The sequence below is a fragment of the Scyliorhinus torazame genome, chromosome 8 (genome assembly GCF_047496885.1).
Source record: "Scyliorhinus torazame isolate Kashiwa2021f chromosome 8, sScyTor2.1, whole genome shotgun sequence".
NCBI classification, from domain to species: Eukaryota; Metazoa; Chordata; class Chondrichthyes; order Carcharhiniformes; family Scyliorhinidae; genus Scyliorhinus; species Scyliorhinus torazame.
The window spans coordinates 115,515,484-115,540,798 of record NC_092714.1 but is presented as its reverse complement, the minus strand read 5'-3'; the positions used below and the strand labels follow the sequence as shown (position 1 = coordinate 115,540,798).

Sequence of the window (25,315 nt, the reverse complement as noted above, 5' to 3'; positions counted from 1 at the left end):
GCACGTGGCCTGAGGATAGGGTGGTGGCGGTGAGCGCTGGGCGGTCAGGGCCTGAAAGGGGGGTTGCCGATAGTCGCTGGAGACCACGGCCACGGCGTGGGCCTGGCAGACGCCCACATAGTTGCAAGTGGCGGTACGGGCCGGGCAGCGCGGGCGGGGATAATTTGCCTGCCCGCAGAAGAAACAGCGTGTCCGGCGGCGCTAGCGGGCCGTCTCGCCGCGCAGGCTTGCGGGGTCAGGGGAAAAGTCTGAGGGGCTGCCACTATGGGGTGCCACGCAGCCCAGGGGGCCGCCGTGCATTCGGGAGCAAAGGACAGCGCGTTTTATAGGCAACGTCCATGGACCCCACCAGGGCCCGTGCCTCAGTAAGTCCCAGAGTGTCCATTTCTAGGAGCCTTCGGCGGATATCGGGGGAGGTCATATCTGCCACAAAAGCACCCCTGATCAAAAGTTCTGTGTGATCGTTCCCCGAAACTGGCGGGCAGCCACAGTTTCGGTCCAGCACCAGCAGCGCCCGGTAGAAGTCTTCCAACGTTTCCTCGGGGCTTTGCCTCCTAGTCACCAGCAGGTGACGAGTGTAGACCTGGTTCACAGGACGGATATAATGTCCTTCTAGCAGCTCGATCGCGGCAGCATAATTCTCCGCCTCTTCGATAAGAGGGTAGATCCCAGGGCTGACCCGTGAGCATAGAAGGTGCATCTTTTGTCCTTCCGTGGGGTTGCCGGCGGCAGTGTCGAGGTAGCCCTTAAAGCACGCCAGCCAATGTTTGAAGATAGCAGCAGAGTTGTCCACGTGGGGGCTGAACTGAAGGCACTCCGGTTTGATACGGAGATCCATCCTTTCAACTGAAGTTGTAGCAGATTAAATTGATGCGCAATCAATTACTCTCGAGACAAGGTGAGGCATAACTAATAGGCTTTAATCTGCTAGAACTGTTCCCCAGCAGCTTCGATACAGAAAGTGAAGGCTGCTGGGATGGCATCGGTTCTTATACTCCGCCTCTCAGAGCGGAGCTATGTACATCAGCCAATGGTAGACTCCTGGGTCTAACCAATGGTCATCCACCTCTCAGCTGCCGCAATACCTGGTATTACCACATTGTTATATTACTATTAGGAACTATATTATGATACACATGTATGTCCAGAATACCACACTACTCAATACTGCATGACAGTCTGTGCACTGAAAAGACAATGTATCACCCTGCAGCAGCACAGTGAGATTACAATACACACAATCAGCATGTTTCTCTGGCCTCGTTGCGCTCTCATTCAAGTGGAATGAGGGTGTAGAATAGCGGGAGACCAAAAATGAGAAGCAAGCCAGGTGCCAGCTTGCAATGCAACAGGCCTGCTCCTGTAAGTGAAATCAGGATTCTGGCCTAGCATGGCGAGAAACCTATTATCACCATTGAAGCCCTATTCCCATACAATTAATGGGAGCGACCTCATATCCAACGGCCTCCCATCATTCATCGGCCTCCCCAGCAAGTGCTCACGCTGGCGCTGTAGCCATCTGGGATGGCCACTTACAATAAGAAACATGGACGGTCGCAAAGCATAACGGGAAATACGGACAATGTAAGGTTCAGGCAGGCTCAAAGCCTGAATGTATATTTGTGAGCGAAGAATCCAGACAGCATCGAAACCCCCAACCGATTAGCATTTTGACAAAAGACTGATACTTGAGTAACTGATACAATCCCAGACATTTCAGTGCCACTCCCTGTACTCAGGAAGCATCAACAACAGGGTCAATGACCGCTTAGGACATGGCCAGCCATCAAGCCACCCGCCCCTTTATTGGCCCAAATCAAATACAGTGATCAAGAACTACCCAATTAATGGGGTCCAAACCGAAGGACCGCCCAATACAGCGCAAAACTCCCCAAGGATAAAGAGAGAGACTGCCATGCGTTCGATCTCTCTTGGACCTGGCGCTCCGGCAACGTCCACCTCCAAGTGCAGCACCACCAGAAGCAAGTTCAAGTTCAACGCCCGCTACCATATGGATGAGCCCAGCTGAGCAGCAGTTACTTCTCCAGACCCAGTAGATCGAGATTCGAAAAAAGGCCACTCTTCCTCTGACCTAAGGCTGATGCCTGAAGTACAGGTTGTCATAGTTGATAGATGTAGTTTAACTAGTAGTGTTTATGTTGCATGATAATTGTGTATGTAAATAAAGTGCCATTGATCTTGAACGAACTAACTGGTGTTTGGCTCTTTGATCGATATCCGGTTGAACCTTGTGGTGGTATCATTTGATACCTGGCGACTCTGAGCAATATAATATCGATATTCAAAGAAAGAAGGGCATGATTGCCATATTTATAGCAGGTAAAAAAGGCAACAGCGCTGATTAGTATTCCTTTTGAAAACCGTGTACCTGGCAGAATGGCTTCTGTGAGGTGCTGAGGAGTAGCCAGCTTTGCTCACAAGCAAAGAGTGCGGGGATGCTGGGCTTGCCACCCCAGTGCTCGGTGGGGTGGGGGCCCCTCAGCTCAGGAGGGGGGAGCTAGCCCCAGCTGGGGGACCCTCTACATGGGTGGGCTGCCATGGGAGGATGGGTGGGAGGCACTGGGGGAGGGGGGAAACCACACGAGGCACCACCATGCCACCCCATGGATTGTGTGTATCCATTCCAGGGCAACCCTTGTCCCTACCCATCTGCCCCACTGACCACCCATAACCCCCACCAACTGCCGAGGCCTCTGGTCATGCAGCTGAAGGCTATTGCCAATAGGGATTTAGCAACCATGGTTAAGTGAGCACTTTACACATACCTAGTGGATTCTCGTGGATGGGTGGGCCATGTAGCATTGGGAGTCATTGCCTAGCTTCTCAATCAGTCTGCGATGCCTGGACACTGTGCATGAACAACGCGTGAGGTAACATCACACACGCAGCAGCCAACATCCGAACACCCAGATCTGTGTCACATCGCTCCAGGGTGCTGGGATTGTGTCGGCACTGTGAGCGGGTCATTGTCAAGAGGAGGGGGCTGATGGTAACTCGCAGAGAGCTGAGCGCCAGTGCTCCTCAATCTATGCCATAGTCTGACCCCTGCCTGTCAGATGAGTGCTCACTCACACCTATCATTGGTATGCCGGTTGGGGAGGGGGGGCGGGGAGATGCCTGGAGAGATGGGTCAAGCATTCGGAGGTCTGCCCGCATTGCAGAACAAAATGACAGAGGCATCATACTGGTTGTGCTCAAGGGTGTTTGATGTATTATCCAATTCCCCACACTCCCGATGGTGCCGCCCCACCTCCCCTCACCACCTCCCCAGGTTCCCTCAGTGATCGTCGATCTGCTTGGCCCTTCTAGCTCTACCACTACGTCTAGGTGTCTTCCCAGTATGCACATCAGAGATGGAGGCAGCCAACTGCTTATCTCATCCCGTGGCCTTTGTTACCCCTGACAGGCATCTTCTGGGGGCTCTGGAGCTGGAGGGCCCAGGCACAATTGTCAGCGACACATGCACAGCCGTGCTGCCCTGTCCCGTGTGCTGACTGTGTGACATGTCCTCATCAGAGGGGTGGAACTCAGGGGAGCAGGTGGGCACCGTCGCCACCCCATGGGGCGGTTCTGAGTTGGAACCCAGCATCCACTCCTCCCGGCCGGGAGTCCATAGGGCCCTGGAATTCACCTTGGGGCAAAGGTGTAGCTGGTTCGAGCCCCGGCTGGCCCTGCTTCATCTGGCACTGCCAGCCGTGGCGGCTCCCCGATGCCTGCACCATCATGTCAACGCCCTTGGCAATGCTCCTCAGTGACTAGGACATGTTCTGCAGTGCCTCAGCAATCCCCAGCTGCGACTGGGACAAGCTCCTCAGCACCTCGGCCATTCCCATCGGAGAGCGGGACATGTCCCGCATCACCTCATCAAGGTCAGCCTGGTACTGGGTGACATACCCCAGTGAGTCAGAAATTGTGCGGAGACCCTCAGGCATGGCCGTCACCAACTGCACGATGCCTTGGTCACCTTCACTCATGGTGCTGACGTCGTGCATCAGGCTCCAAACTGCGGCCGCCACACTAACAGCATTGGCCTCGGTGCCACGCATTGCCAGCGCCATCTCCTCTGCCCGTAGCCTCTGGGACTCCTCCAAGCAGCTATGGACCTGCTGGAGTGTCGCTGACATCTCCCTCTGAATGTCCTGATCGCATCCTAATGTCTCCATCAGCTTGGGATAACGCTGTATCAGAGGCTCAGCATCAGGCTGGGATCCAACAGACCTCCAACTGCTCTCTCGCCTGGGGATTCCTGCCTCCACTTGATGTACATCAGCAGCTGTGTGGTGCTCACCAGATTGAGCCCCAGAAGCCTGCCCACTGATGTTTCCCACCGAGGTGCGTATATCTGCACTGGTGGAGGGTGGGGATGACAGCTGTGACACCTCGATCGTGTCTTCTTTAGAGCTCCCCTCTGAGGTGGTCTGCTGGCAGGGCGGAGAGGGGGCTGCCTGGGATGGGCTGACGCAATCAGCTGGAGGACCTGCAGGAGAATGGACATGTGGTCTGTGGGAGGGATGGGTCACTGAGTAAGGCAATAACAGCTCACATTTGACATGTCCTCTGGGTGGGGCTTGGTGGTTCCTCACCTCTGCAGCATCCGCCAGCCTTCACGTGGGTGATCGCCCAGTCCTTGGCCACCCCAGTCACCTCCAGGGCTGGCTCCTCGAAGGTGAGGATTCTTATGTCCAGCACACCTCCACCTGTCTGGGCCCACTACCGACGGTTGTGGGTTTTCTGAGGAGGCACAGAGAGGGCATCATTAACCACACATGTGGTTCACAGTGGTGGGTGTGAAGGAAGGGTGTTGAAGGAAGAGGGGGTGAAGGGAGGGCTGAAGGGGAGATGAAGAGAGGGTTGAGGGGTGCATGGAGAGTTGGTGGGTGAATACTCGCATGGGTCTGAAAGGTCTTGGGGGGGGGGGGGTGGGAAAGGGGTGGGGGAGATGCATTGGTGTCTTGCCACTTGTGCTGTCCGGTGTAGGTTATTGACCTTTCCTTGGCACTGGAGGCCAGTCCTCCTGGTCACACTCCCGGAGTTTACGGCCGCGGCCACCTCATCCCAGGCAACGATGGGCCAAATGGCCTCCTTCTGCACTGTAAATTCTAGGAAATCTATTCTGCGAGCACTGGCTGACCTGTGGTTCACCCTCTGGGGAACAGGACAGCTCTCCTGGCCTCCACTGCATGTAGGAGCCTCCCCAGGACGGCATTGCCGAATCTTGGGGCCAGTCTCCTCAGCACCATTGTTGCGAGCTGACTGGGATAGGCTGAGTAAGTGTTGCTTAGGTGCTGCTTGACCTTGTTAGCGGGGGGGGCTGGCGAGTGCAATGCCAGTGTGGTGCTGGCGAATCAGCTGGTGAGTGTTCATTTGCAGCGAGAAGCCCGTGGGGCCTCATTAAGTGAGCCCAAGTAACATTGAATAGCATTGCCGGCCTTGCTGGGCCGAGGGGCGGGAAGTTTGCGGCAGTTCTCCCTCACTGGCACATTCTGGAGAATTGCACTCAATGTCAGCTGCACTATTTCTGTCCAATGGTAAGATGATTTTAAACTTCTGGGAACCACAAGGCACCTGTGTAACTCAATGTATTTTTTTCTTCTGAAAATGCTCCTGTGGAGTATGTGGGAAGATTTTTCTAAAGACACTATAAAGTGCAAATTGCTGGTTCAAAATGTTATTGACAAATATAAGACAGAGCATTGCATTTGTAATAATAACATTTTATTGTCACAAATATGAAGTTACTGTGAAAAGCCCCTAGTCGCCATATTCCGGCGGCTGTTCGGGTAAGCTGGTACAGGAATTGAACCCGCGCTGCTGGCCTTGTTCTGCATCACAAAACAGCTGTCTAGCCCACTGAGCTAAACCAGCCTTCCTCTCATCTTTAGACATGTCAAAACCATTCGCTAGGCAAGCGAGTCAACTGTGGTTATGTTGGTAGCTGGCAGTCTTGCCTGTGAACCATATGTTCCTGGGTTGAGTGTGGGGGGGAAAAAATCAAGACTGATGCTGTAGTGGTATTGAGTGGGGCACTGCACTGTGGGAGGTGCTTTTGGGTGAGCTGCGAAAGTGAGGCCTGTTTAGGTGGATATTAAAGATTCCATGGCAATTTCTCCAAGAAGAACAGGTGAGTTATTCCGATGTCTTGGCCCATTTCTAAGCTTCATTCCAAAATTGATTATCTGCTCACGCTCACATCGTTAACCATATTTATAAAGGTTTTTGGAACCGAACCAGAAGGATCACGAGGGTCATATTTTCCTGCGCTGATTAAAAAAAGGGGACATGCCCCTGAAAGTTTAACTCAGTACCGCTCTCCACAGATGCACTCAGACCTGTAGTGTTTCCGACACTAACTTTTTCTTTCTGCTGCAAATAATCCTTCAGCTCAGTTGTTCTGTAATGTGCCAATTTGACCAAAAGGAAGCGGGGTAAAAAAATGCGTAAACCTACATTTGCATTGCAGCAGTTCTAAATATAACGAGGAAGTGCTTCTCTCTAATCTCCCTTCCCCAATGTATTGCCAAGCAACCTCTTCCACCACCCACGCTCCCATTATCGATTGCGTCACGTTCAGTCCATGGTTATTTACTGTGAAGCCCCTCCACAGTCCAAGTTAGCAGCAGCGTCTGTAAGGCCGGTCAGAATCCCCTCCCTCTCTGTATGAGCCAGCACCTTCCCGGTCTGACCTCCTTCGCCTCGCCCACCACCTTTCCGGGCTCCGGGGTAAAGGGAGATGCCGCGTCTTTGATGAGGGGGGGATGAAGAATTTTCCGGAACGTGTAGTTGTTAGCTCTCCCTCGCCGATCCTGCAGTGACCGTCATTTCCGTCAGGCGGAGTGAGTGTCGGGTGTATGTGTGTACGCGGGCCAGAGGAGAGCGCCGTCAGCACACGCTGCATCTGACACCGGAGCAGCAACAAGCTGGAGGCTTCGTGACAGAGACTCAGAGAGAGAGAGAGGCTCACACACACTGAGCGGCATAAAGAGCGGGAGCATCTTCCTCCTCCTCAGTGCTGACAGACACTACATACCAACACAACCACCACACAGTTCTCACACACTCAAAAAAAATCTTTGAAAAAAACACATCTATTCCCTGATAGCAGCCCCTCTCCAAAATATTCGGTTCAAAACCTGAATTAAAAGAAAAATCTACAAGGAATGTTTGGATGACAATTCTGAATCCGCAATAAGCAAACTTTTTTTTCCCTTTTAAACGCCTCGCAGAAGGCGACGAGAGAGAGAGGGAGAAAAGAAACATTCTGCTTGGGGGGGAACACAAAAAAAACATCCGCAATTGACACTGTACAAAAAAACACCGGAGGAATTTCACCACGACCCAGGAAAGAGGACAAGTGAGCGACCGGAGCGCTTCGGGCGACGCTCCAAACGGTGCCCGCGTCTCGCTGCTGTTTTATTTCATTTGTTTTTTTTCCCCGGGAAACGAAAGTTGTTCATGGCTCTGATCATGGAACCTGTCAGCAAATGGACCCCGAGTCAAGTGGTGGACTGGATGAAAGGTAACTGTGTGTGTGTTGTGACAAGTTGTGTGGGGGTCGGGGAGCCAGGTCGCTGCTGCTTTTACATCGAGGTGCGGGAACAGCTGCTGCTAAATTGTTGCATTTAAACAACGCCGGCCTCCCTCCCCTCAGAGGAAAGTGTATTCCCCCATTTCAGTCTGACTTTATTTCAGAAAGTTGTTGTTTTTTTCTGTGTGTGTGTGTCTCGTGCGCTTTAGAACCGGTTGTTTAAAACGATTGCGAGATGTTTCCTTGGATTGTTTAATGTTTTGGGTGGCGCGAGTTTCAGCCTGGGCTGCAAACAGAATGCTGTTTTTGTTGTTTCTGATTTTATATATAGATGTATAATTCAATACTCTGCAATTGCTAATACTGGATGGTTTAGGTCTGTCCTTCTGGCGAGCTGCATGCCAGTGTGATAACCATGGAAACGTCGCTCCCCAGACTCCATTAGCATCGAATTAGGCAAGCGAAGGAGGAAAGGGAAAACGCTCAGATATTTCACACACAATATTGTTTTATTGGCGGTGTGTCTGGGGGTTTAAAACAGAACACGCACTCACCCGACACCCCCCCCCCCCCCCCCCCGGGGAAAGCTTAGCAACTCCATTTGTGTCCCTGTATGTTCAGGTTGGCATTCTCTTTATTGTACCGCTGACAGTCAGGAGGTGAGGCTCCCGCGATGGGCAAATGTTGAGAGACGATGCCGGCTGTGGCGGGTCTGGTGCGTTGCGCTGACACACGGTCAGGTTGAATCAAAGCGCGCTGTTTGATTGCAGGCTGGCCGTGCAATGGAGCAGTTGCGAGAGGGAGCTCTGCTCTTTTGAAACGAACTCGCGGCACTTCCATTCTTAATTCAGCTTTCCATCAATCAGTCCGTGCGACGGGCTTCAGAATGGAAAACATCACACTTGCAGACAACTTTTGACGCGCCGACTCGAGGAAGTCAATAATAATAATAACAATAATCGTGGCCTTAAAATCAAACTTTGGACTCACCACCCTGAATTTAATTTTCGAGATTTGAGTTGGTAAAGGGAGCTGGGGGAAGCGTGTGGTGTTTGTTTCTAGAGGCAGGGTGAATAGCCATGGCTCGTTTTTTTTCCCTTAACCACCTTGGGTGAAATTCTATCCTAGCAGCCAGGTGAAGTAACACCAGCAAAATCTGAGAGCTTTGCCTTCAGAGTTTTCCTTCACTTGCCTAATTCAATGCTAACGGAGTGTGTGGTTTTTTAAAATCAGTCTACAATGTGGATATTTGAAAGAGTGGAGAAGCAGGGCTGATAGCTGCCAGGCATGGCATGTTACATGTGGGCATGATGAGCAGATGGGGCGGGCTTTGCCCTCTGGTCCACCTGCCTTTACAGTTTGTCAAATGACCGAGAATGTCACAGACCAGAAAGAAGCCACTTGGAGCAGGAGATGTTCACACTAGCCTCCCATCGCTTCACCTCATCCTATCCACATGTTAAGATGGGGAGCACTCCGAGGGGAAGTGGATTACGAAAGGAATCAAAGCAAAAAAAAAAACCCTAAACATTGAAAGTTAAATACAAGATGATGGAGAGAGTGAAGTGTGGGCAAGCATCATCTGATCTGGCCGTTCAATCTGGGATGACAATTTCCAACACATTGGAGTGCACAAGTTGATTTGGCTGTTCGATGTGTACTGATTAAATTTGACTAATTCTGAAAGGAAAAACAGTTGGCTTTTTATACTTCTTTGAAAAACACGGTCTGCAGGAATACGTTTAACCTGAGATCTCCACCGGAGACTGTCAACTTGCCCATTATTTTTCTTCTAAATCTACAGCAAAACAACTGCAGAATCATTAGTTATTTGGCATGAATGCCATCACATATGGAGGATGGATAATACATAAAGCCTCTGCTGCCAAAGATAAAAAAAACAAGCTGCATTAAACAAATGTTATAATAATATGGAATGATTGCCAAACTTTTAACTGCAGCTCCCCATGGAATCCAGGTGTGAGTTATGTATCACATTATTTTTATTGCTGCCACCTATATTAGGGGAATTTGTTAATTTTCTCACTTCCCCAGATAAACCGCTAGATGCTAAGTTTTAGTTTAGTTTTATTTGTACAGTGGGTTTAGTTTAACTTTCTGTAGTTTTTCTTCTGAAGTAGTGGACCTCGAATGATCTATGCAATAGACACACCATCACATTGGTAATTATGGCTGATTATACATCAGGGTGAACAGTCTTGGTGATGGGTGAACTAGGTCAACTATTGAACTTCAACTTCCCCAATATTGACTGGGACTCACTTAGTGCCAGGGGCTTAGACGGGGCAGAGTTTGTAAGGAGCATCCAGGAGGGTTTCTTAAAACAATATGTAGACAGTCCAAGTAGGGAAGGGGCGGTACTGGACCTGGTATTGGGGAATGAGCCCGGCCAGGTGGTAGAAGTTTCAGTAGGGGAGCATTTCGGGAACAGTGACCACTATTCAGTAAGTTTTAAAGTGCTGGTGGACAAGGATAAGAGTGGTCCTAGGGTGAATGTGCTAAATTGGGGGAAGGCTAATTATAACAATATTAGGTGGGAACTGAAGAACCTAGATTGGGGGCGGATGTTTGAGGGCAAATCAACATCTGACATGTGGGAGGCTTTCATGTGTCAGTTGAAAGGAATTCAGGACCGGCATGTTCCTGTGAGGAAGAAGGATAAATACGGCAATTTTTGTGAACCTTGGATAACGAGAGATATTGTAGGCCTCGTCATAAAGAAAAAGGAGGCATTTGTCAGGGCTAAAAGGTTGGGAACAGACAAAGCCTGTGTGGAATATAAGGAAAGTAGGAAGGAACTTAAGCAAGGAGTCAGGAGGGCTAGAAGGGGTCACGAAAGGTCATTGGCAAATAGGGTTAAGGAAAATCCCAAGGCTTTTTACATGTACATAAAAAGCAAGAGGGTAGCCAGGGAAAGGGTTGGCCCACTGAAGGATAGGCAAGGGAATCTATGTGTGGAGCCAGAGGAAATGGGCGAGGTACTAAATTAATACTTTACATCAGTATTCACCAAAGAGAAGGAATTGTTGATGTTGAGTCCAGAGAAGGGTGTGTAGATAGCCTGGGTCACATTGAGATCCAAAAAGACGAGGTGTTGGGCGCCTTAAAAAATATTAATGTAGATAGGTCCCCAGGGCCTGATGGGATCTACCCCAGAATACTGAAGGAGGCTGGAGAGGAAATTGCTGAGGCTTGACAGAAATCTTTGGATCCTCACTGACTTCAGGTGATGTCCCGGAGGACTGGAGAATAGCAAATGTTGTTCCTCTGTTTAAGAAGGGTAGCAAGGATAATCCAGGGAACTACAGGCCGGTGAGCCTTACTTCAGTGGTAGGGAAATTACTGGAGAGAATTTTTCGAGACAGGATCTACTCCCATTTGGAAGCAAATGGACGTATTAGTGAGAGGCAGCATGGTTTTGTGAAGGGGAGGTCATGTCTCACTAACTTGATAGAGTTTTTCGAGGAGGTCACAAAGATGATTGATGCAGGTAGGGCAGTGGATGTTGTCTGTTTGGACTTCAGTAAGGCCTTTGACAAGGTCCCTCATGGTAGACTTGTACAAAAGGTGAAGTCACACGGGATCAGGGGTGAGCTGGCAAGGTCGATACAGAACTGGCTAGGTCGTAGAAGGCAGAGAGTAGCAATGGAAGGATGCTTTTCTAATTGGAGGGCTGTGACCAGTGGTGTTCCGCAGCGATCAGTGCTGGGACCTTTGCTGTTTGTAGTATATATAAATGATTTTGAGGAAAATGTAACTGGTCTGATTAGTAAGTTTGCAGACGACACAAAGGTTAGTGGAATTGCGGATAGCGATGAGGCCTGTCAGAGGATACAGCAGGATTTAGATTGTCTAGAGACTTGGGCGGAGAGATGGCAGATGGAGTTTAATCCAGACAAATGTGAGGTAATGCATTTTGGAAGGTCTAATGCAGGTAGGGAATATACAGTGAATGGTAGAACCCTCGAGTATTGAAAGTCAGAGAGATCTAGGTGTACAGGTCCATAGGTCACTGAAAGGGGCAACACAGGTGGAGAAGGTAGTCAAGAAGGCATACGGCATGCTTGCCTTCATTGGCCGGGGCATTGAGTATAAGAATTGGCAAATCATGTTGCAGCTGTATAGAACCTTAGTTAGTCCACACTTGGAGTATAGTGTTCAATTCTGGTCGCCACACTACCAGAAGGATGTGGAGGCTTTAAAGAGGGTGCAGAAGAGATTTACCAGAATGTTGCCTGGTATGGAGGGCATTAGCTATGAGGAGCGGTTGAATAAACTCGGTTTGTTCTCACTGGAACGAAGGAGGTTGAGGGGAGACCTGATAGAGGTATACAAAATTATGAGGGGCATAGACAGAGTGGATAGTCAGAGGCTTTTCCCCAGGGTAGATGGGTCAATTACTAGGGGGCATAGGTTTATGGTGAGAGCGGCAAGGTTTAGAGTAGATGTACGAGGCAAGTATTTTACACAGAGGGTAGTGAGTGCCTGGAACTCGCTACCGGAGGAGTTGGTGGAAGCAGGGACGATAGTGACTTTTAAGGGGCATCTTGACAAATACATGAATAGGATGGGAATAGAGGGATACGAACCCAGGAAGTGTAGAAGATTGTAGTTTAGTCAGGCAGCATGGTTGGCACGGGCTTGGAGGGCCGAAGGGCCTGTTCCTGTGCTGTACATTTCTTTGTTCTTTGTTGTTCTTTGAATTAGACAGCCAAGAAACCCATGGGACTAGCAGAGTAAGCATCAGGGATTAAGTCTCCCATAAATGCAGATAAAGTTGTTCCTTTTTTTAAAATCCATTTCTGTCCATCTGGAATACTCAGATGAAAAGTGTTGGTGGCTGGATGACACAAGCCTTGATAAAAGATGCTTTAATCATGCATAAAGTGTACATCATTTTCAGTTTGTAGTTTGCAAGGGCAGCTCTTCCAACAGAGACTCAAACAACACTTGATGTCAGGTGACCTGATCAGTTTTGGGGGTGCCGCTGGGATATGGTAATGTCATTGGGCTAGTAATCCCGAGGTCCAGGCTAATGCTCTGTAAATCCCATCATGGCAGCTAATGGAATTTAAATTCAATTAATAAATGTGGAATTAAAAGTCTCTGTAATGATGACCATGAAATCATTGTCGATTGTTGTAAAAGCCCATCTGGTTTACTACTGTCCGATAGGGAAGGAAATCTGCCATCCTTACTTGGTCTGGCCTACATGCGACTCCAGATTCACAGCAATGTGGTTGACTCATAACTACCCTTTAAAGTGATCTCACAAGCCACTCAGTTCAAGTGAAATTAGGGATAGGCAACAAGTGCTGCCCTCACCTGTGATGCCCACATCTTATGAAAAAATAAAAACAAAATGAATTGCAAATATCAAAAGAGTGATTTTTTTTTTCAAATTCTGCAACCATACAGCAGATTTGTTCTGATCTGTGAGTTGAAAAAAAAATATTTTGGTGATTTCCAATGAAGAGGCATTTGTGAAAATTCTACCCATCGATTTTGTTTATGTTATGATGAATCTTCTGTGTACCTTTTCAAAGTTTCTGCTCGTGTTTACATGTTCAAGTGATTGAACTCAGCTGGATTATTCTATTATTTCTCTTCTCAAAATATTTATTTTGATTTGAAAAGTAAAACGAGCAACGTTCTTATGAAAGTGGAGATAATTTTTTTTTTGATTAAATGTATCCCCCACATGACATGAAGTCACAAAGGGAGTCCAAACTAAATACCCACCTCCAGTTGACATTTGGCCAGTAGGAACATAACTAATTTCACTTGTGGCCCGAGAATATGAAAATCATACCATATCACGTGTTACTGGTGGAGTCGATGTTATAAAAAAAAATTGAGCCGTTAATTTCACGTCTGATTGTAGCAATTTTCCATAATGCTGCAGGCATGTATATAACATTATCGAACACCAGCCAATTACTCAAAGTCAATTGGAAGAAAGTAAATGCTTCAGTCATCCAGAGAGAGAAGATACTACTCAACCTCTTGAGCTTATTCCGCCATTCAGTCAGATCATGGTTACAAATATGAACTCAAGCAGCATTTGCTCTGTCCCTCGAATCCCTACAGTGTAGAAGGAGGCCATTCGGCCCATTGAATCTGCACCGACTCTCCGAAAGAGCATTCTATCAAAGGCCCAACCTGCCTCTCTCTGTAACCTAACCTGAACATCCCTGGACACTAAAGGGCAATTTATCATGACCAATCCATCTAACCTGCACATCTTTGGACTGTGGGAGGAAACTGGAACACCCGGAGGAAACCCACGTAGACACGGGAGAACGTGCAAACTCCACACAGTCATGCAAGGTCAGAATTGAACCTGGGTCCCTGGCGCTGTGAGGCAGCAGTGATAATCTCTGTGCCACCTTGCTGCCCCCTTATTGTTTGATAAGAGCATGGCAGATCTGATTGTGGTCTCAACTCCCATATTCCTCCTATCTCCTAATAATCTTTGGCTCCCTTGTTAGTGGAGAATCTATCTACCTCTACCCTAAAAATATTCAATGATCTTGCCTGTTGATTCATATCGTAACTCCAGCTACTTGCCTTTATTCCATATTCCTTAATACCCTTACCTAACAAAAATCTCTCAATTTCACCGCTACCCCAGCCACCTTGGTAATGGAAAATATAACTTTGCATATAGGATTTCTTCACTATGCTTCCCATGGTCAAAAACCCTTGGCAAAGCATGTTGTTGAGGGGGATGGCAGTTAAATTCCATTTCACAACTATTTTAACAGTAGCAATTCTGTATTTGAATCAATTTTTAAAGTATTTTGGCAACATTTGGTATCTTTTGACTGGGGGCAGGGGGAGGCAGCGTGGTGATGATGTACCTTGTACATGAATGCGAAACATCCTATTTGTTCAGTTTCAAGAAATAAAGTAAAATCAGTTTTAAAATGCAAGTTGTACAATTAGAGTGACAAGTGGCTTTGTTTTTGAACAAAGTGTCGGGCTAGAACAAGTTGACAAGGTTTGCTTTTCAAAAAGCCCTAATTAGTTTGTTCTTATGAATACTCTCTGGCGTTAAGCCAGTGTTTACCCATTACACACAGTACAGTAGATACTAAATGCCAACGATCTGAATAACTCCCAGGCAGTGTATGGGCACTAATGGATATGTTTGGATTGCCGATTTCTGTGCTCTTGCTAAAAGGAGTTTCATCATCGGTCAAAAATTTCAAGTGCACATCGTGACTTAAAGATATTGGAAACAAAAACCTTTGGGTTGTTGATACACATATATGCTAGCAGTTGAACTATTAATGTTTGAGAGAAAGTTCAAGTTAATGAAAATATGCACTGAATAGATCTTTTTATTTCTGAGAACTGATAATCGGAACTTAGTTTTCTTTTGTGAGAAGGTACAAAATAGTTATAGATGTTGAATGACATTTCTGCTGCAATACCAATAGAGTACTTGGGGTAAAATCCTGATCTAGTCTTGAACGGACTGCAAAACAAAATATTAGTATGAATTGAAACAGCAAGTTGTGACAAAGAGTTGTTTAATCTGGTGTTTGTAATCACAGGAGAGGTTGCTTGGAATATGTGAAACAATCTTGGGCGCAGTATTCTCTATATCAACTGCATCTAATCAGTACAGCTAGTATTAAGAGTGTATCATATATAAAGTAAGAAGGAGTTGTGGGTCTCTATTTCTTTGTGCTTTGAGAACTGAATTCCCATGGTTTCTGCTGCATTATGTTTTGCTTCTGAGTTTTCAAACCATCTAATGAACCAACTTGTAAATTGAATAGAAATATTAAAAAAACATGACCAGACAGCTTGGTTTGTAATCAGCTAAAGAAACAAGCAATATTTACCTTTTTAAAAATATGAATAAATTGCAACAGATGTGTAAAACTGCTTGTAATTAGCCTTTAAATTAACTAAACGGTAAAAGTCATGCAAATTTCAGTGTTTTTATTTTTCTGATCACCTGAGAACTTCTTCATCAGTCACTCGCATTTTCAAGAGATCTAAAAGTTGTAATAGATCATTTAGAGACTGTCTTAACAATGTATGCCCCCCGCAATGTAGTATCAGATATTAACGGGATGCTAAGGAAATATTCAAACCAATGGTTGTGTTTATTCGATTTATTTTGAAAATCTTGTCCTCCAACTACATAACATTATAACTCAAATGTCAAACTGGTATTCATACCATTGGTACAGTTTATTGTTTGCATAACACTTTGCTATAATTTTCAAGTAAATGTACATATTTAATACAACTATTTGTCCCAGTGTGAAATTAGGTTTGGAATATATACAAGGTTGTAATTGAGAATCTATTTCTTTTGTTTTATAAATTTAGAGTACCCAATTATATATTTTCCAATTGAGGGGCAATTTAGCATGGCCAATCCACCTAAACTGCACATCTTTGGGTTGTGGGGGTGAAACCCACGCAGGCACGGGGAGAGAATCTATTTCTGACTTGGGAAGTTAGCAGCAAGCTGTGAAACATTAAGGTGATTATTTACGTAAGCAAATGCTTTGTTAGTTGACTGTAGCATTCCTCAGATTTAAATTATGACAAAACAGTATGGTTGGCACCTTAAACATGCATTTATTTCCCTGTATATGTCGATAAACTGATATCTCACGTAATTAATTGTCTCCTTTCAAATGTCATTTTTCCTCAAGAGTATGTGTAAATTGACCAGCTTTCAAGCTCAAGTCTAAAGCACATTTTTCTTATTGTGCAATGCCATTAATCTTCTAATGGTTATGAGAGACTAAATTAAACTGTAATGTATTATACTATTACTGTGTTCATTGGATTAAATCATTTATATTTTTCTAAAAATATTGGCAAGTATTGTTCTGTACAAGGGTAGTTGATTTAAGCAGAATTCAACATGAGCTTGTAGTCCCACTTCTGAAATAACTTAATTGGCTTATTAGAAGTTCATAAGAATTTATAATTGCTTACCACAGACAAATAACTGCATTTCCAAATTCCAAATGCACCATATTATATACTTTGTGGTTCCTTTCTTAAGGTTGTATTCTAAATGCAAGTGTTTTGCAGTTACTTTCAGGATGTGTCTTTTAAATGGAGGCTGTAAAATCTCAATCATCTTGATATGCATTGCTAAAGGATCTCTTGAGTGACAGCAAATCATTCACCTGTGACATGCAATTTCTGTTCCATGGCAAAGATGAAGCAGAATCACTACTGTCAGGTGCTTGACTGCATTACTTGATTACTGGAGAATCAGGCCGCTTTTGTAGATGTGTTGGGCTTTGTCTGTAACCTAGTGTAATCATGAACACTGGCCAATCATATTTGTAAACAATGCCTTCTCGTTCAACATACTGAGTAAAATATTAATAGCTGCTGCCACTTGCTAAAATTGCAACTACCTAACAATTCAAATAGCTTTGTGCTTTAGTGGAGGTTTTCATTTTGTTTTATTCATCGTTTTAGCTCACTTGGCTAGACAGCTGGTTCATGGTGCAGAGCAAGGCCAGCAGCACGTGTTCAATTCCTGTACCAGCTGAGGATATTCATGAAGGCCCCCCGCCTTCTCAGCCTTGCCCCTCGCCTGAGGTGTGGTGAACCTCAGGTTAAATCATTACCAGTCAGCTCTCCCCTGAAGGGGGAAAGCAGCCTATGGTCATCTAAAATAAAATAAATAATCGCGTATTGCCACAAGTAGGCTTCAATGAAGTTACTGTGAAAAGCCCCTAGTCGCCACATTCCGGCACCTGTTCGGGGAGGCCAGTACGGGAATTGAACCCTCGCTACTGGCCTTGTTCTGCATTACAAGCTGGCTGTTTCGAACTATGGCAACTTTATTTATTGCCCTATATATTTGTGCCCAGCCTTTCTCAGCTGCAACAAAGTGCAGCGTTTCTTTGTGAAAAAACAGATTAAAATTTGGGTGGCCATAATATGTGTAACAACAGTCACAGTGATAAGATGGTCCATAAGGGAATCAGGTATTACTTCAGCTGTACATCCTGGTGCTACACAGTGGAGGGAAGAAATGTGACAGGAAATGTCAGTCATTTTCCTGTGTGGAAAAATTGGCCCTGTTGGCCAAGCCTTAAAGCCTTGAACTTTAGTGCATTTTAGACGTATTATCGGTGTTATCACCTATACACTAAATTCGAATTGCGAATGTGATTGATTGATGAGGTAGCTGTTTGGCTTTGTATTGGGTTTTAGCTTAAATTGAAAACAGGAAAACCTGGCTTTTGGTTCCTTTCAATTGATTCTTAAGAAATTGTAAATGTTTTTATAATACTTGTTTTCAAATTAATTTCAGTGCCGATTTAATTTCAGATAGGTGTGCGGTGTTTTGATTATTGAGCTGGGGAAGTGGAGAAGAGGTCATGAGTTCAAATCCAACCATGAAAACTTGTGAAATTGGATTAAGTAAATCTGTGGAAAGAAATGACCATAAATGCAGCTGATGGATAGAAAATCCCAACTGGGTATGCTCATACTCATCAAGGAAGGAAACATGCTACCTCTGACTCGTCCAGATTAAATATGATTCTAATCCTTTGCTTGATGTTCAACCGTTAAGAATATGGGTTGATTTTAATGTTCTCTGTACCAATACAGAAGGAGGCCAGTTGGTCTATTGTGACTGCGCCCGCTCTCTGCAGGTACAACTCTGCTAGTCCCACTCCCCACTTTTATATTCTTTTCTGTTCAGATAATGTTCCAATTTCCTTTCAAAAGCTATGGTTGAATTTGCCTCAACCTCACTCTCAGGAAGTGTGTTCCGTATCCTAATCACTTTTTGCATAAAAACATTTTGTCCACCTGTTGCCATTGGTTCTTTTGCCAGTCATCTTAAATTGGTGTCCCCTGGGTCCTTGACCCTTCCATCAATGGGAACTGTTTCTCCCTATCTACTATGTCCAGATCCCTCATGATTTTCACCATTTCTATCAAATCTCCTTTCAACCTACTCGAAGGAGAACGGCCCAGCATCTCCAACCTATCCAGGTAACTGAAGTCCCTCGTCCCTGGACCCATTCTTATAATTCTTTTCTGCACCCATTCTAAAGCCCTCACTTCTTCCTGAAAGTATGTTGCTTTGAATTGGATACAGCACTCCCATTGAGGCTGAACCAGTTTTATAATGGTTCATCATAATGCTCTTGCTTTTGTACTCCATTTGAAATGCCCAGGAACTTGTATGCCTTTTTAAACACTTTCTTACCCGTGCCCACTACCATCAACAGTTTGTGCACGTACACTCACCCTGGCCACTCTCTTCCTGCACCTCCTTTAGAATTGTACCCTTTATATTATATTGCCTTTCCTGATTCTCCCCACCAAATATTATCAATTCCCACTTTTTTGCATGAAATTTCGTCAGCCATGTGTCGGCCCATTCCACCAGTCTCCTGAAATCTCTCACTACCTTTATCACATTTTTCCATACATCCAAGTGGACTTTTATGAAGTGGCCAAGCAGTCCACTAATTTGGAATTGCAACTGGGGGACCATCCTCACATGCTAACTAAGGATGGGCAATAAGTGCAGCTTTGCCAAAGTTAACAACATCTCAAAAACAGCATCTTTTACATAACTAAATGGTTTAGGATGTTAGGCATAAAATCATCTAGTGCTAATTGTTTTATACACTTTTTCTATATTTCCGTTTATAGAGTCATTTACATCACAGGGTAGGCCATTGAGTTCATGCTGGCACCCCACAGAATAATCCAGTCCGTCCCATTCCTCCACTTGCTCCCCATAGTCCTGCAAGCTTATTTCCTCAAGTGTCCCATTAATTTTATTTTGAAACCATTTATTGTTCCCACATCCACCACCCTCATAGCTAGTGGGGTCCAGGTCATTCCCTGTCACTGCATAAAAAGATTCTCCCTCATATCGCCCCTGCATCTCTTCCCCAAAATCTTGCATCTGTGTTAGCAAGCACTTGTACAATGAGCTAAAGGGAAGAGTCTTTCCTTGTGTACCTTATCTAAATCTGTCATAATCTTGCATCAAATTTCCCTTCAATTTCCTTTGCTCCAAGCAGAACAACCCAGACTTTCCAACCTTCGCTTGAAACTAACTCTTCCCCCCCCCCACCCCTGAAACCATTCTGGTAAATTTCCTTGGCACCCTCTCGAGGACTTTCACATCTTTCTTAAAGTAGTCTAGTTGGGGCCTAACCAGAGCTTTATATAAGTTCAGTATAACTTTTCTGCTTTTGCACTCCGTCTCTGACTTATGGGGCGAGATTCTCCGACCCCCTGCCGGGTCGGAGAATCGGCGGGGGCTGGTGTGAATCCCGCCCCCGGCGGTTGCCGAATTCACCGGCACCGGAGTTTCGGCGGGGGCGGGAATCGCGCCGTGCCGGTTGGCGGCGCCCCCCCCCCCCCCCCCCCCCCCCCCCCCGCGATTCTCCGACCCGGATGGGCTGAAGTCTCGCTGCTAGAATGCCTGTCCCGCCGGCGTGGATTAAACCACCTATCTTACCAGCGGGACAAGGCGGCGCGGGTGGGCTCTGGGGTCCTGGGGGGGGGGGGGGGCGCAGGGCGATCTGGCTACGGGGGGTGCCCCCACGGTGGCCTGGCCCGCGATCGGGGCCCACCGATCCGCGGGCGGGCCTGTGCCGTGGGGGCACGCTTTTCCTTCCGCCTTCGCCACGGTCTCCACCATGGCGGAGGCGGAAGAGACTCCCTCTACAGCGCATGCACGGGGATGCCGTGAGCGGCCGCTAACGCTCCCGCGCATGCGCCGCCCGGCAATGTCGTTTCCGCGTCAGCTGGCGGGGCGGAAATCAGTCCGGCGCGGGCCTAGCCCCTCAAGGTTAGGGCTCGACCCCCCAAGATGCGGAGGATTCTGCACCTTTGAGGCGGTGCGATGCCCGACTGATTTGTGCCGTTTTTGGCGCCGGTCAGCGGACATCGCGCCGATACTGGAGAATTTCGCCCATGAAGTCTCATGTCTTATGAAGCCCAAGATCCCATATGCTTTGATAACCACACACTCAAAATGTCCTTCCACCTTCAAAGATCAATGTGCATGTGCCCTCTGTTCCTGAACAAACTTTAGAATTATGCATTTAAGTTTATGTTGCTTCTTTTCATCTCTTCTACCAAAATGCATCAAGTCACACTTCCCTGTATTGAGTTCCCTCTGCAGTTTGCTTGCTCATTCTGCGAGCCTATCTAAGTCCTGTTGCAGGACTGTTTGGCACTCCTTCAAGTTTGGTATCTTTGCAAATTTTAAAATTTTACTCTGTATTCCAAGGTAATTTATTTACAGCATGAAAGCAATGGTTCTAGCACTGACCTTTAAGGAAAACCAACTTCTGCCATCCTGCAGTCTAAACAAGAGCCATCTATCACACTTGCTACTTTCTGTCCTTAAGGCATTTTGTTTATCCAATTGCACACTGACCCTCTTACTCCATGAGCCTAATTTTTTTAACCAGCCTTTTGCCAGCCTTTAGAACACCTGCCTAAAATCCATACAGACAACACTCACCACATTCCCTTCATTAACCTTCTCGATTACTTCACAAAAAGATGTAATTTGTTTAGTCAAGCATGATTTGTCTTGTACAAATCCATGTTGGCTCTCCTTAATTAACTCAAAACTCTTCAAGTACCCTGTTGATTTTTCCCCCTCATTATGGATTCCAAAACCTTTCCCACCACTGATGTTAGACAAACTGGCCTGTAGTTTCTCAGACTGTCTTGCAAACTTTTCTTGTATTTGACACTCTCCAATCCTCACATTTAGGGAAGGTTGAAAAATTAAGGCAAGCCCTTCTCCTGCACGCGGGCTTCCTTTAAGAACCTGGAGTCCAAGCCACCTGGACCAGGTGACTTACCTATGCTGTGCCAGCCTTTCTGTTACCTCTTTTTCAATTTTCACACCATCCTTTGACTTGATCATTATCTCTGCTTCTACCGATATTCTGTCAGATTCCTCTCTCTTAGTAAACACACATATGTAGAACTCACTGATGCATTTTAGCCTTACCCTGAGATTCTAAGCATATATCACCCTCTTTGTTCCCAATAGGAGCTACTCTGCATCTTACTACTCAGTAATTCTCTGCTACAAGATTTTTGACTTCCTTTTTATGATGACTGCCATTCTAGTTTCATTCTCTCTCTCTTTGACAATCTTATTTCCCTTTTCATCTCCCCTCTCAATTTGTATTTGACCTGGTTTTCACCTGAAGAACGTACCTGACATCCATCCTACACCCTCCTTGTTCCATCATTATCTCTATCTCCCTCATCATCTAAGGAACCCTATTTTTCCTTAACTTTCATCCCTTTGGAATGTACCTAGTCTGTACATGAAGCATCTATCACTCCCTTAAATATTATTTCATTGCAGTTTTTCCTGTCCGCCTCTGTTTCCATTTTAACCTAACTAGACCCCTTCTCATTGCGTTAAAATAATCCCTCTTCCAATTTAGAAGTTATTTGTTGGATTATTCCTTGATATTCTCCATAATCAATCTCAGCATCATGATATTGTTAAAGCATTATGATATTGTTAGAGTCCTTCCTTTTGATTTCCTTTTGCTCCCATTTCTTTTGTTTTATTTTATTATTTTTGGCCCATAGAATCGTGATCGGAATGCACCTTTAAGCAGAGGAATAAACAAATAAACTGAGGCAGCCTGCTAGTCAGGGCAGTTTGTTCCAGGACTTGTTTCTTTTGGAGAGGAGAATACAGACTCATCAACACTGAATCTTCAGAATTAGCTTTGGAGGAAGTCAGTTCGATTGATTGGTTGGCAACTTGTGGGTTGGCCAGGGACAGTGTTCTGGCTGACGACAGTCAGTGATTGGTTCCTGCGGGATGCTTCTGAGAGAGATGGACAGAAGTCATTTGACTTTGAAAGGAGTAGGAGCTCTCTCTCACTCTCTCTGCTGAAGTAAAGGACTGTTTTATTGTTCTAAAACCAGTGAGTGCCTGACACATCTTTGCCATATAGTTGAAATTATCTTAAATCTACAAAACAATTAGATAGCCTAGCTGGAGAAAACCATCTCCAACTTAGAAGGAAGAAGCATCAAAGCAAAAGCTTGAATTTCTGAAAGACATTTACTGGAAACCATCATAGTGCATCCGAGATCTTTTATCCTTTTACTTTATCATTATTACTTTTCTTCCGTCTCCACAACCCACAATTAAATAATATATTACTGTTGAATATAAAAATGTTATTTTCACAAGGTAATTTATAGATCTATTAATAAACCATGATGCCAACATTTAACAACACTTACAAATATAAAAATAATTTCAGAGCTCGATCTATTGTTCCATAATACTCACTACTAAAATCCTAGTTAACACCTCATTGAACAAGGTGTAAGTTTCATGGGGTTTCTAACAGCATATGAGAGCGAGTAAAGGGAAGTTATTATCACATCAGCAGAAGCTGACCATTGGCTCAGATGGGATGGGGTGGTATTTGGGGGGTTTTGGTAGCCCAGTGAGTGACAGAGCATAACGTCAGGGTTTCTATCGTAATTTGAGTTTTTTATAATTCCTAAAGTTGTAGGGAGGTTCATGATAATGTGTACAGACTGCCCGCCATAAAAAAACATGCTAGGCTATTTTCTAGGCTTGAATATGTTGAATATTCTCTACACTGTGTAGAAATCTTATTGGATGGGTGGCACCTGGGGTTTGACATTGTTGTTAACCTCTCAGCCCAAACTGATATGATGGAAGTCCCTCTTTTCTGCTGGTGTAAGGGACGTGGTGTGAAATTAGTTTGGGCAATTTCAATCTTGTTGAACCATTCCTAATGTAATATTCTAAAAGCAAATTACTATGGTTGCTGGTATGGGCGGCACGGTAGGACAGTGATTAGCATTGTTGCCTCACAGCTCCAGGGACCCGAGATCGATTCCTGGCTTGGGTCACTGCCTGCACGCTCTCCCCGTGTCTGCGTGGACTTTCTACGGGTGCTCCGGTTTCCTCCCACAAGTCCCGGAAGATGCGCATGTTAGGTGAATTGGACATTCTGAATTCTCCCCCAGTGTACCCGAACAGGCGCTGGAGTGTGGTGATGAGGGGATTTCCACAGTAACTTCATTGCAGTGTTAATGTAAGCTTACTTGTGACATTGATAATAATTATTATTATGGAATATGAAACAAAACAAAAAATACTGGACGATCCCAGCAGGTCTGACAGCATCTGAGGAGAGAGAGAGAAGGGAGTTAACGTTTTGAGTCTAGATGACTTATGTCAAAGTGAGAAAGAGTCATCCAGACTCAAAACATTAGCTCCCTTCTCTCTTCTTAAGTGGCTATAGAATGGTTGATGTGGAGGGAAGAAACAAACAGTTACACTTGAATCAATATCTGGGAGATTTATACCTGACCTCAGGACGCTTAATGATGATGGTATCTTAAATTGGAAAGAGTTACATTCTCTGGCACTAACATCTCTTACCTTGAAGAGTTCACCTTTATAAAAACTGTTCACGTATGCAGCACACGTCTGTGTACAGAACATGATTGCATTCAGAAAATAAATCTAATAAAATGTACCTTCAGGTACTAATGGTAAATTTAAATAATAGAATGTGCAATGGATTAGTAAGCAGTCATGTGTCCTTGTATGCTAAGATTTTATGGCACAGTATGCAGTCTTACAACACCAGGTTAAAGTCCAACAGATTTGTTTTGAATCGCTAGCTTTCGGAGCACAGCTCCTTCCTCAGGTGAATTCACCTGAGGAAGGAGCTGTGCTCCAAAAGCTAGTGATTCGAAACAAACCTGTTGGACTTTAACCTGGTGTAAGACTTCTTACTTACTGTGCTCATCCCAGTCCAATGCTGGCATCTCCACATCAAGATTGTATGGAGCCTGTAAGGGTGGGAAAGGAAGAGTGCAGGATGACCAAATTAAGTGGAATGGGAAATTTTAAGCCCCCAGTGGTCGGTTGAGATGCACAGATAAAGTCAGCCATGTGTTTGCAACTATGGCGGCTTCCTAATATTTTTGCATTAAGAATAATCATTGCATCCTGTCTTCAATTCAGTGGTGCACATGACCTTGTGACACCCAGTTCACAATTGTTTAAAGGTGGTGTGTACCTTTCAGCTTTATGCAGTTGTTTGTAAGGTCTGCAGTTTTTGTTGTTTATCTGTACGGCATTTGAGAGGGGAGCAGGAGAATGAACTATTGCATGGATGCTTGGGACTGGCTAAGAGTGAGTCAGCAGTGTTGGGGTTTTTGGAGTGGGGCCAGGTGCATTGAGGAGTGAAGATGACAATTTGGTGTCCTGAATGTAGTGGGAGGAGGTGGCGGTGGGCATAGCCCATGAAGGTAAGAAAATGAGGGGCCTAAAGGGCACTGTGAGTCCTGTCCAAATATGGACCCATCTCAGGGTATTGGCTTGCAGAGTTTGGGATTTGAGTTCACCTCCATTACAATTACCCTGCTGTGGGTGATCTCAGCCAATGTCCTTTATGATACATTGAAAGGAGGGCCAACTGAGCCAGCAAGTTCAGCAATATCCCACAGAGTGGCAAATAGAACACTGGGCACGAACATGAACATTCAATAAAGAGGGAATGAAAAATCACAACTACATTTATTCTTTCCACAATAAAGAAAATGTCCCCAACTCCCCTGTAACCATCAATGCTTGCCCTTCGTGAGGCATACCAATACATTTAGCTCTCTGACTAAGCTTGTCTTAACAAATAATGATGATGTGCACATTGAATAAAGTGA

The 25,315-nt window shown here is 45.5% G+C and overlaps 1 protein-coding gene across 4 annotated transcripts in view; it reads left to right on the top strand.

Moving 5' to 3' along the window:
• The first annotated feature begins 6,701 nt into the window (after positions 1–6,701).
• Positions 6,702–25,315, top strand: part of cnksr2a (connector enhancer of kinase suppressor of Ras 2a) — an 842,905-nt gene continuing 824,291 nt past the window's right edge. For all 4 annotated transcript variants that reach the window (XM_072514072.1, XM_072514071.1, XM_072514073.1 and 1 more), the window contains exon 1: positions 6,702–7,537. In XM_072514072.1, coding sequence (XP_072370173.1) covers positions 7,474–7,537 — 64 coding nt within the window. In that variant the 5' untranslated portion in view covers positions 6,702–7,473. The remainder of the gene's footprint in view (positions 7,538–25,315) is intronic.